Source organism: Nycticebus coucang, chromosome 16 (genome assembly GCF_027406575.1).
Source record: "Nycticebus coucang isolate mNycCou1 chromosome 16, mNycCou1.pri, whole genome shotgun sequence".
In the NCBI taxonomy this organism is placed as follows: domain Eukaryota; kingdom Metazoa; phylum Chordata; class Mammalia; order Primates; family Lorisidae; genus Nycticebus; species Nycticebus coucang.
Window position 1 is genome coordinate 29,234,492 of NC_069795.1, and position 13,038 is coordinate 29,247,529.

A 13,038-nucleotide genomic window follows, 5' to 3' on the forward strand; every position below is an offset into this window, starting at 1 on the left:
ACTTATTCAATGACTTTTAAAATTGCATCTAGCTATACTTTAAGTGCTAGTTTAGTCTTAGTTTAGTTTCAGTTTTTATCCCTGACAAAGTAATAAATTTTTTAATTATAATTATATACATTGAATACCCACATGTTAATTTTCCCACCAACTATAATTATTTCTTCAATCAATATTTCATTTCCACAAATGAATTATTTTCAAATTGTCTTTTTAATTAGTCATAGTTACAAGGAAGCAGTAAACTAAACCTCTGAAATGAAGTGTTTGTTTTTATGTGCAGAGTATATTTGCATTGACTGATTCTAGTTCATGATCCCAATAGATTTGGCACTGTCCCTTGACTTACTAGATGTTGATCGGTCATTGTAACCTTGCAAATTATTTCTTTAGAGCATGTCTTAGGTCTTGAATAGAGATTAGTCAGTTTTGTATTGAAGAAAATGAAGATATAGATTTGGGAGTTTAATAGTTCACTATTTAAGGCTTATTCTTTACTTTTGTTTTTACCCTGAAAATAACTTCCTCTTTTTTGTCCTGTCCCTAGGTACTTTTCCTTTCAAGTGACTAGGGAAGAATGAATTCATAGTAAAGTAGAGGGTACTTCTGCCCTTCTTGGTAGGGCTAGATTTGATTATTGAAACCCACACTTTAAATACATTTTTTAAGTTATGAGATTTCTCCCGATTACAGAAGTAATACATCTTTATTATCAGAAACTTGGAAGTACAGAGTATATAAAGAAGGAAAAAAGCCACTTACAGCAGTGTTTGTACTTTTTAAACAAATTTACATTCTGAATTTTTTCTTAGTGTATTATGAGCATAAAAAATAATTTCTGAAGCCCTACACATTGGTAAATTTTTAATAATCGAGCAGAGGCATAAGACCAGGAAGCTCAGAGAAAATTGTCAGTGCAAAATGCATGAAACTACCTGAAGTTTCATTTCAAGGTTTTCATTACATTTAAAAAAAAAATACTAATTTTAGAAAAATCTCAATTTCTTGCATTGAAGAAATTATGTAAAATAGACACCCAGTTGATCAGAATTTTCTATGACTACTTGTTAAAGATAACACTAGCCAGGAACCTAGTTCTAAATCAGAAATTTTAAACAAAAGATAGAGCAAAAGGAAAATTTTTTTAACTTAATTCAAGGTCTGTCATGTTACTTTCCAGCTTCCTTTTCATTAGTGGAGTAAAGAGAAGATAATTCAGAAAGATAGGTGATCTGTGTTTAATTAGTCTCTGTAAGTTTAAAGTTTTCCTCTATAAAAGGAAGGGATAAAATCAGAAGAGATTTGCATGCCCTTCCACCAAGTATATGTGTGTATGTGGGTGTGTATATATGCAGGGTGGCCATAAAATTCATGTACAATTTAAATAGTTGCTATGGCACATGAACTTTATGGTCACTCTGTATATATTTAAGAGAACGGGCCTAAAAATTGGAGAGTGTCTATCTGATACTCATCCTTTGTATTAAAAAAAAATATTTAACTTACAAATCAAATCCCTGAATTTTGTTGGCCTTAATTTGGCTGTCAATAGTAGAAAATTAGTAAATAGCTGGGTTCTGAAAAATCTTGTAAGAAAGAACACTGGATTAAAGTTAAGACTACTTTAATCTCATCCTAACTCTATTTAATAAATTATCTTTCCTTGAGTAAGCCACTTCGAATCTCTGCGTTTTCTCATTTTTTTTAAATAGACTGACAGACTAAATGTCCAGTAATTCCCCCCCAGCTCATAAAATATGATTGTAACTCTAGTTCAGTTCAATAATTAATTGACACTTTTTTCTAAAAATTACTTTATAATCCCAAGAGTCAAGCAACATGCCAGAAAATGAGATATATTTAACCTAGCACTTCTAACAAAATTTTTACATTGTTTAAGGAAGAGGGAGAAAAATGAACTAAAAGATACTTACATTTATAGATACAATATATCTGAAAGATAAAGCATATACATATTATATATGCATGTAAAAAATTACATTTACAGTCAAATGTGATTACCATTTTGATGAAGATTTACAACTTTAAAAGAGAAATGTAACAGAAGGCAAAAATGAAAAGAAAATCAATTACAGACTTGATAATAGTTTCTGTTTTCCATCTTTTTTTTCTCTTTCTTGAGACAGAGTTTCACTTTGTCAACTTGGGTAGAGTGCGATGGAGTCAGAGCTCACAGCAACCTCAAACTCCTGAGCTCAAGCGATCTTACTACCTCAGCCTCTTGAGTAGCTTGCACTACTGACATGCTCCATCACACCTGGCTAGTTTTTTCTATTTTAGTAGAGACCGTCCTTCTGTTCCTCAGGTTGGTCTCTAACCCCTGAGTTCAAACAATCCACTGGCTTTGACCTCTGACAATGCTAGGATGATAGGCATGAGTGAGCCACTGAGCCTGGCCATCGTGACAATAGTTTCAATGAAAGAAAATCAAGCTAAGGTGGCAACAATGGAGATGGAGAAATTAAAAAATAAGGAAATAAAATAGGAGTCACCAGCATATAAGCAATATCAAAAAAAGTGGTATTTTTGCACACATACACATTTAAGAAGAGAATAAGGGTGGTGTTCGATGAGAGCCCTGAGCTAATCCTAAAGGAATTTAAGCAGTTAATTTCAAGAAAAGGAAGGCATCAGCAAAGAGGAGTTAGAGAAGGAAAGGCCAGAAAAGACAAGGAAAATCAGGGGGACGTGGTATCACAAAAGCCAAGAAAATAAAAAAAAAACATTCTAGAAGGTCATTGTAGTCAACATTGTTGAATATCAAGTGGTAAAAATTTAGAAAATGGTTTATTGGACCACAAAAGCAATTTCAAAGAGATGTAGAGACCAAAGCTGATAGTTCGGAGGATGAGGGGGGCTGAAAGGATAGGACATCAAAGGAATTAAATTCAAGGAAGAGTACCTAGCTAATTTTTTTGAGAAATATGCCTAGAAAAAGTGTAAAAATGATAAATTTTAAAGCACATTTGAATGCTATTGGGAAGATGGTCAACATTTAGAGAGATGACCACACACATAAACCAAGCTGTGTCTCTTCCCTGATTCAATGCTACATATATATATATATTTTTTTTTGTAGAGACAGAGTCTCACATACCAACCTCAGGTAGAGTGCCGTGGCATCACACAGCTCACAGCAACCTCTAACTCTTGGGCTTACGCCCTTCTCTTGCCTCAGCCTCCCGAGCAGCTGGGACTACAGGCGCCCGCCACAACGCCCGGCTAGCTACATATTTTTTGATGTGCTCCACAAAGTCCTCCTCGAGGCATCCCAGTTGGTCTCCGGCCTCAGCTCAGGGAACTCTTTCTTTCTTCCCCTTCCTGGGCATGCACTAAGAATCCTTCCAGGAATTCCAGCTTTAGAACCTTTGCACAAATTGTATCCTCTTCCAGGACTTCTTCTCTCTGCTGTTTGCCTGGGTGACCCTTTTCTGTCTTTCAGATCTCAGGTGAGATATCCTTCCTATCTGCTGAATCCAAAATCTTCACATGTCTGGTTCCTTCTCATCAATCAGGCCTCAGCTCCAGTATCTTCAGTGAAGCTTTTCCTAACCACTCAATCTGTATTAGGGAACTCCTTCTCACATTCTTGCACAATTACCTTGTTAATTCTTGGCATAGCACTTGTCGCATATTTTTTGTTGTTGTTGTTGTAGCTTATAGGTTTATGGTCTATCACCTTCCTCTGGAATTTAAACTCGCTGAAAACAGTGATCTCAGATTACTTGCTCAGTGCCATATCCCCAGAATGTGGGATAGTGCTTGGCATACAGTAGGTGCACAATAAAAGCTTATTAATTGATTGAATGATAAGTTTAATTTATGGTCAGTCTTCTTAAAACACATTTAGCAATTAAGTGGCACATTGTTATAATTTTTTATTAAATTATAGCTGTGTACATTAATGAAGTCATGGGGTACAATGTGCTGGTTTCATATACAATTTGAAATATTTTCATCAAACTGGTTAACATAGGCTTCATAGCATTTTCTTAGTTATTGTGTTAAGACATTTATATTCTACTTGGTAAGTTTCACATGTACCCTTGTAAGATTCACCATAGTATTATAAATTTTAATCACATTCAGCACAAATATATAGGAACATTTTATTTTATATACTTCTGGAGGATTTCTTTTTAATACATAGTCTTAATGATTCTGTACCTCTTATAAAACAATAATAACTCCAATTTTCGTTCCTTAGGTATATCTACCTAATATTAGTTGTCTAGAAGTACTTTGCTTTTAGAAAGTAGATAGGGTAATACCAAAAATTTACTATAGATAATTCATTTGCTATATAAAACATATGTGTAAAATTAGGGGTGCATTTACATTCAGCAAACATTAAGCCATGCACTATTTTAAGCATGTGGGATTAAAAATGAATAAAATACTATAGACTGATGTCTTAGTAACTCAAAGATAGAGTGAATAAAGTTACAAATATTAACAATATTGTGTTTTTAAGTAATAGACTGTGAACAAAATAATGAGGGGTTATTTTGCTTTAAAAGCTCTCTACCATGAGATCTCACTCATCTGAATTTAGACAACTTCCAAATGCTTCCATTTCTCCTTGGGGCTAATCATTAATATGAAATTCAATATCCTTGGTATATAACACCTTTCTCTAAATCAAGCAAAATCCTTTTCATAAAGAAAGGAAAGAGAAAAGGCTAGTTCTGACGCTAGTGTTTCAATGCAACAATTAAGGTTTGGCTGTAACAGGAGAAAGTGGCCGTAAGAGGCACAGCAAAGAAAAACTGGTTGTGCAATGTCAGCTTATTATTTCTGAAATGGTTTGAAGAGTAAAAAAGGCACTTTTCTTGAGTTGTAAGAGGTTTATACAACTGAGTAACTCACAAAGCACTGAAAAGGAATACTGAGAAAATAATACAAAAAATAAACAGCAATAGAAATTATGTTGAACTGAGCATGACCTTTGGAAAGACAAAGAGGATTTTGCGTATCTAAGAAAATCTCACTGCAGTCTTTTCTGAAAGATTAAAGCGATTTCAATATTTTCTTATTTATTTAATGCAAACAGGTATGGCTTTCTCTGACAAAACATCACATTTTCTACTTAGGTGCTATTATGCAGAGACAGAACATCAAATTTATATTGGTTTTTCAAAGTCATTCAGAAGAACAAAAATAAAAGTTGAATATAAAGATTGGAAATGTTTGCATACCAGATATCTTTTACTTCCAAATATTTCTGTCAAAGGATTGGAAATATGTACCAATATGTACCATTGAAACATTAATGAAGAGGCAAATCATTTGCCTTTTGAAAATGGTGATATCTATTTAGATGTCATTTATCAGGAGTTTAATGGAAAGAATGAGAAAGTGGAGAAATATTTCTGAGTACAGAGCTTTCTAGGATGATAAAGAAGTTTTCATATATGTGTGAACTCATACCTTGTTAATGTAACATGATACAACTATTTTGATAATTAGTATAAAAGTTAGCATATAAATTATTAATTACCAAAATATTTTGAAATCCTTAAGAGGAAATATCCTAAAACAATAAATAAAAATAATATAAATGCAAATTCATTAACATTAAACTAGTGGGAAATATTTTTGCACATTCAAAGAAATTTTGATTCATTAATGCAATGTTAATTCTATTTTTATCTATGTTTTGTCATAATAAACAAGAGACATTGACATTCCCCAAATATGTAGTACACTGTGGCTATATTTTGTTTTCCTTAGCACATAGCTTTTAGAAAGCTGCAGACTATTTGAAAAATGTATGTTATTTGAAAACAGTTCAAATTTGAAATAAATGTTGTTTCTTTAGAAATTTCCAAGAGGCAATGGGCAAAAATTTGAGTTATGCTTTATCTGATATTAGCAGGTAGACTTTGGGTACTATCAGTCTGTTCCAACACTTGCAAGTAGCAACTTTAAACTTTATGTTATGCTGCAGAGACCTTGTTCTTTTCCACTATTTCACACTGAGAAGGCTCTGAATTCAATCTACTCTGCTGCATTTTGATATAAAAAAAATTGGTAAAACTGCTTGCTTTAGTGTGCCTGAATAGTTGTAATGTATTTTAAATTTGTTAAGCCCCAAGAATGTGGTATGTTTTCAAATTATTGCTTAAATTGACTCAGGTTTTCATTTTCATGGGCACATTATTAATTTCCCCACATTTATAATCTCAACATATTTTGCATTTCATCATTTGTGAAGAATAATTTGTCTTTACCTTGTGTTTGTGCTAGGCCATAAAATCAGGCTGTAACCCCATGGAATCAACGAGGACATTAAAGCGACTACAGAAACTGTTCTGGAGCAAGAAAGCCAGGGTGCGGAGTCTGGATGAGGTGAAGCCTACGTTAACAAATCTCCGTAAGTAACAGCTCAATATGCTGCTAAACATTCTTTAAGGGAGAACTGGGGGAGCATATATGTATTAATGGAGTCCATTTAGGTAAGGTCTTAAAATAATCATTAAACATTGAGGGGTTTTTTTAATTGCAAAGTTATTTTGAAACATGTCCCAATCCTATTCCTGAATTTCACTCCATACCTATGCCCCGCCATTTCTCTTTCCCTTCATGACTATTCTCAGACAGAGAGAGAGATATGGGTGAAGCTCAAGAAGAAAATGAGGCTCAGCAGTGTCCACTGTTCCCCTTCCTTGACCATAGAAAACAGTAGTTTTGAATTTTGATGTAAATGTAGAAAATTGGTATGTTTCTGACATGCCTCTTTGATTTACATTTATTTATTTATAATAGCATTAATCATACTCATTAAACACTTGGATTTAAGAGATTCAATGTTATAGAGCAATTTACTATAGGTGATTTATATTTCTATTTTCTGTAACTCTTTTATATGTTACTAGAAATTTCGTCAAGCCCCTTGCCACATAGTGTAAATGCAAATCTCACTAATAAACTTTATTGCATTCAATATATGACTTTATCTTTTGTTTTCTCAGACTTTCTTATTTTTCCAAAATATTTTACTGTAAGAAACAGTACATGCATAAATTTCTTTGCAGACTGATGTTAAAATAGATAATTTTTGAATGTTGGTAGGATTTCAGCCCATGTCCACTGAGATTTCATTCTTTTAGTAAGGCAAATAATTTCATTTACTTCCTTATGATGTCTTCTTATTCATAGGACCTCAGAAAAGTTAAAAATAATCAAGAGTAGAAGCATATCATCTAATAAGTGGATTTTTTTTAAAAAATAATAATTTTGGCTGGGTACAGTTTCTCACGCCTGTAATCCTAGCACTCTGGGAGGCCAAGGAGGGTGGATTGCTTGAGTTCAGGAGTTCGAGACCAGCCTGAGCAAGAGCAAGACCCTGCCTTACTAAAAAATAATAAAACTGAGGCAAGATGATCGCTTGAGGCCAGGAGTTTGAGGTTGCTGTGAGCTATGATGCCACAGTACTCTACCAAGGGCAGCAAAGTGAGACTCTGTCTCAAAAAAAAAATTTTTTTTTTTCACAAATATCTTTCAGTATTCTAAGGCATGTGGTTTCCATTCATTCTATTCCGGTTGACTTTAATTAATAAGCATTATTTTTAAAAGTTGCAGATAAATCGTATTTAAAAAAACAAATAATATCATATAACAAAAGCACTTAATCTTTAATGAAATGCTATTGTATATTATTTTGTAAATTATTTTGTGAAATTAAATGACTTCCTGTTTTGTTTATTTCTATTGCATAAAGGAAAGTATAGTATTCATAATTTTTTGACGTGAAGAATTATAAGATAATCTTAGTTTTTAACTTTTTTTGTCATTCAGAAGAGGAGGATAACACATTGATTTCTTGTTTGAAATTAACCAAATCCCAAGAAAGGAAAATTAGTAATATTAGCACAAGGAAGAAGGAGGAGAGGAAGACTGGACTGGATTCTTTTTCTGCATCGCTGAGTAGATCTAGTACTTCTAACGAAGGCAACTTAGAAGACATGTTGGCCCACTATGAAAGTGAAGTTCACATGTGGCACAGCTGGAAACCTTTTCCAGAAAACCCACTCTGGCCATGTGTTGATTTTCAAATTTCCCAAGTTGGACCCTGGAGCCACTCCTCCTTTTGTATTCACCACCCAAATCTCAAGTCCTCTTGCTCAGACATGGATTTCTTACATTCATGGGTAAGTTTATAAACTATGGAAATGTATCATCTTATTTGGGGGTGTCAGGAAAGGAACAAATAATAAATGTGATAATGGATCAACTTTATCAGTGTTAGGAAAGTTACCAGAGTTCCTAAAGGTGTTTTTCCAAAACACAACATAACTCTTGTGACTTTTGTCCATATTAATATTACGTACATTCCTTCGTGCACAAATAAACTACTGGATAATATTTTCCAGGGATTTCTTTTTAATTGAAGAAAGACTTTCGATGTTGATAGAGGTAAAAAAAAAAGTGCATTGAATTGTCTAAATTGTTGCGATTGTAATGAAGTTTCACTGACAAATAATAGCTAATTTTAATGAGCATTTTCTTTAGGCCTACTATTCACCTAAGCACTTCACATGTGTTATCTCATATAAATCTCACAACAACCCTTTAAAGTAAGGAATGGTATTCCAATATTATTTCTCCCTTGTTTTACAATTGAAGAAATGGAGGAGGCACAAAAAATATTAGTAATAGGTACAAAGTCGGTCAGCTAATTAGAGAAGTATAACCAAGAACTACAAACTAGATATAGTAGAACCTCCATAGCTGACCACCTCCCTCCACTGACCACCTCCTTAAATTGGCCTAATTTTCATAGATCAGACAAGCACCCCGGGTACATGTCAGTGCAGTAGGCATAGTTCCCTATGTTACCACCTTTGTCTGTTGATCAGGTTGCTACAGTCCCTTGTGTGATCAACTTATAGAGCTTCCCTTATAGTCTCATGCTACATATCCTATTTTTAGGTGATGTATCATAGAGTTTTCCATATAGTAAGATAGATGCTAAAGCCATATGGTGTACAAGAAAGAGTATGAGCTCTGAAATTTAAACAATTTGGGTTTGACTTCTGACTACTTTTCTAATTTGAGAAAATTATTTACACATTTTAATCTTAATTTTCTTAAATATAAAATAGAAATGATTCTAGCTTGGGAAAATTATTTACACATTTTAATCTTAATTTTCTTAAATATAAAATAGAAATATAAAGTAGAAATGATTATAACCCTACACACATGAAGAGTTTAAGAGTCTAAAATATCATAAATCTTCTAGGATTTAAAGAGTATCTAACTTTTTAAAAACTTGACTGCTAAGCTCCTTAAGTCATGTCTTATACCTTTACTTCCTTACAGTGCATGGCCATTTGTGTTTGCAGTGAATGAATGGAACAAATTTGTGTATCCAGGAAGCCTTTTCTATGCCATTTTGCTGTAAGAATCAGTCTCTCATTAGAAAGGGGCTATATTTTGTTACATTTTGCAGTTTTCCAAAGAGCCTTATTCTCCCTTAGAGTCCTTTTTATCTGTTAAGATTTGTGGATTCAGTTTCTAAAGACTAGAGCTCATGTTCAAAATATCATGTTAATTATAATAGGTGTCTGGTAGTAGATGTAGAACTAGTGAATCTCTTCACTGTCATCATTTCTAGGACTGTCTCTCTTACTTCTTTAGTCCTCATCTTCTCTCCTGGTCTGTGGTAGCAGTTTTTTAGAGAGTAGCTGGTCATATAATTAGGACTTGCTTCTGAAGACTCTCTCTGACAGCTTCAGAGCAGGATCAAGGATGACGACTTCTTGGCAAGTGGCTAAGGTGGTACATACCTAGGAATCTAAACACAAATATGCAGAGCTTCCTTCAAGAATCAAATCCAGACTTCTTAACATGGCATTTCCAGGTTTTGGCCATCTGGCCTCAATCTAATTTTTGAGTCATATCTACTTACTAGTCCTGCCTTATTGATTTTCTATGCTGGAGTGCCAAACTGAATGATTTGTTATTTCTAAAGACTGTCTTGCTCTTTCCTGCTTCTGTATCTTTGTGTTTGTGTATACCTCTGCCTGGTATGTTATTCTGTCCTTTAGAACCATTCCCCCATCGCTTAGCCTCAGATCGAATACTTTGTCCTCTAGGAAGTTTTCCTGGATCACAGCAGACAGAAGTAGTCTGTCTTCCTTTGAACTTCTATATCATTTAATGACATAATTTTTCATTATATATTCATCAAACACATATTGGCATCTAATATTTGCCATTCTCAATGTTAGGTCCTGGGACAGAGCTAAACAATGTCCAATTGCCCTTATTTTCATGGAGCTTATCATACTCCATGATGTACTAGAATTACTTGGGATGTGGATAGTTCCTATAAATAATCTATCTTTGTGTCCTCTACATTCCTAGAATATTATCAGTACTAAATAAATATCTAAGAAGCATTTGCTGCCTAAATTAATGTAGTTTAAAAAAGTGGATATCATTTACATAGATTTGGATAAAACATTTCTTCTTGCTTTTCTAGTCAGTCTTATAGCCAAAACTTTCATCATTCCAACAAATCCTTTTATGCATAAATTTAGTTATCTTGTATATGTGTTTGTGGATGGGTGTGTATTTAGGTAAATGCACAACAGTTGTGTTTTTCTTTTTTATTTAAGTAGTTTTGTCTATTTTAGTGTATATGTACATGATTAAGTGAGTTTTATCAGCAGAAGGTCAAACTTTTCTGCAGAATGCTCAGAATCTCAGATAATGTTCAGCATTTGTGACAAGAAAGCCTCAGTGGATTTAGAGAGAAGGTTCAAGAGTGTGTTAGAGTTAAATTGGTTTGGTAAACTTAATGAGACCGCTTACACTCAGGGATTTGAGACACTAGAGTGAAAGAAGTTGGATGAGTGAAAATTATTATTTTTATATGCTACATATATTCTGTAATAATAACAAGTGAACAATGTCTAGTTTCATTTTAGCATAGCTGGTATTTTTTCCGTTGTAATTGCAGGGTTATTATTTAGGTTATTTAACTTTCATATTATAGAAAGTGCAGAAAGGCAAGATAGTGTCGAGGGAAAAGATGTTCTTCAGAAATGAGTGTTACTTACTATTAATGACAGGTAGTCAGAGGTGACATTTTTGCAATTTTAAAAGGTCACATTTTTGAAAAATGTGCCAACATAGGCAGATATGGTGGAGCTGGATTTAAACCTCACATTTCTTAGAGAATAAGTCCAATCCACAAAGGCACTGGTTTCTCCTTGACTTCAGAAATTTCAGGGATAATAGACCCAGTGTCTCTAATTCCATCTTTAATAACTCCCACCTAAGTCCACTGCGGGCTCACCCTCTCAGGTCTGGTTCTGATAGATTAAACCCAGACCAACAGAGTGACCTTAAGCAAACTCCATAGCCTCTTTAACCCATTAATTCCAATTCTGTACAGTGGTTTCAGTTCCACTCCCTTTTCTCTGAATGTCTACCTACTCAAATCACCCATATGAAAAGCAAGATGATCAATATCTACCATGCAGAAAATTAAATGAAATGGTGTTAAGACTCAATCTACAGTAGGTAATATTTATAGAAAAATAAAAAAAACTCAGAGGCTTATGTTAAGGCAGAACATTTTATTTTGTTGAGATACCATAAACAAACTGAATCAGATAGGAAAATATACTATATATTTTAAATAAATAAAATATAATATATAAAAATATATATTATTTTTAAAGGGATCTTCATAGGAGTTAACAGGAGATTGAGATGTTTAACATGCTGTTTGTTTGAAATGTCTGTAGAATCTGAGAAGTTAGGAAATATGTATTATAGAATTGATATAAATGGAGAAAGGTAAAAAATAAAAAAAAGTGTGTATTCCGTAAGAGAGATGTGAAAGGAAAATGAAGGATGTAGGTCTTTCCTAAATCTGAGATGAGTGGCATTGAGAGGTTTGAGATTCATCTAAAGATGGGTAAAAGTGGATGTAACCAAAAATAATATGTGAAGCCAAGTGTTTAGAATCAATTTACAAGACGAGTGGCTGAAGGGTACTTATGAAGTTTTACGTGATAAGAGCACAAAATGTCTTAACAAAAAAAGAGGAAAGTGAGCCATAAGCATGGTAGGGAATAAGGGTAAGGAAGAATAGAGTTTACAGGATGTAAAGAAGATGAAACCTTCCATGAACATAATATTTTGATAGAAGCAAATGTTTTTCAAAACCTAGGAAAACATTTCATATTTCAGCCTTATGAAAAGGATAAACACATGGTTTATTTAACATTAAAAACTGGAAGTAGTCTAGACGTGAAAAAAGGGAGTATATACTCACTTCTCCCAAATGCCTAAAATATTTTGATATTTGTTTTATAAAAACATTGTGATATATTTTTAAAATGACAATAGCAAAGATTCTTTCTTTGACATAGCAAAATCAAAGACCCCAAATAACAAAACAGAGACGTAAGTAGAGAAGAATTCAAACACAACATAGATAGAAAAATGATAACAAAAATCAAATAAAAATGAGTAGAGTTTATTACAGCACCTCAAGGTGAAAACACACCAGCTTCTAAGAACAGGTTTGGGCAGCCTTTTTTGGTATGTTCCAAAAACTCATCAAAATAGTGATAAAAATATGAATAACAGAAAAATTCTTTATGCAACCATTTCAGTGGAAGAACCAGGATGTGTGCTAACATAGAAATAAAGTAATACAAGATTTTATTGCAATTAATTTTTTGATCTAGATTGGGAGCAGTGGATACTAATTATTGACATGAGAGAATATTCTTGACATCTATAGCCCACTGCTAAGTGGCATCAGAGTTTTATTATTTCTCATGGAAAGCAGTGGTCTGTGAGAGAAAGGTGACAAGACCAGGATAAACAGTTTTTGTTATGTCTTCAACTTTGTCTGTCTTTTCTTGGCAATCTCTCCCAGTCTCTCTGGGCATAGGGTTCCTCCTTCAATCAGCATGATACACCATTGCTAGATTAGTTTACTTGACTGATCTAACTGATCAATGTTGCCTGATTAATGATTCTGGA

At 33.4% G+C, this 13,038-nt stretch overlaps 1 protein-coding gene across 1 annotated transcript in view; it reads left to right on the forward strand.

Annotated features, from left to right (window-relative positions):
• Positions 1 to 13,038, forward strand: part of SAMSN1 (SAM domain, SH3 domain and nuclear localization signals 1) — a 186,249-nt gene that overhangs the window by 68,254 nt on the left and 104,957 nt on the right. The window contains 2 exon segments of the mRNA XM_053564719.1: positions 6,271 to 6,397; positions 7,822 to 8,174. Coding sequence (XP_053420694.1) covers positions 6,271 to 6,397; positions 7,822 to 8,174 — 480 coding nt within the window.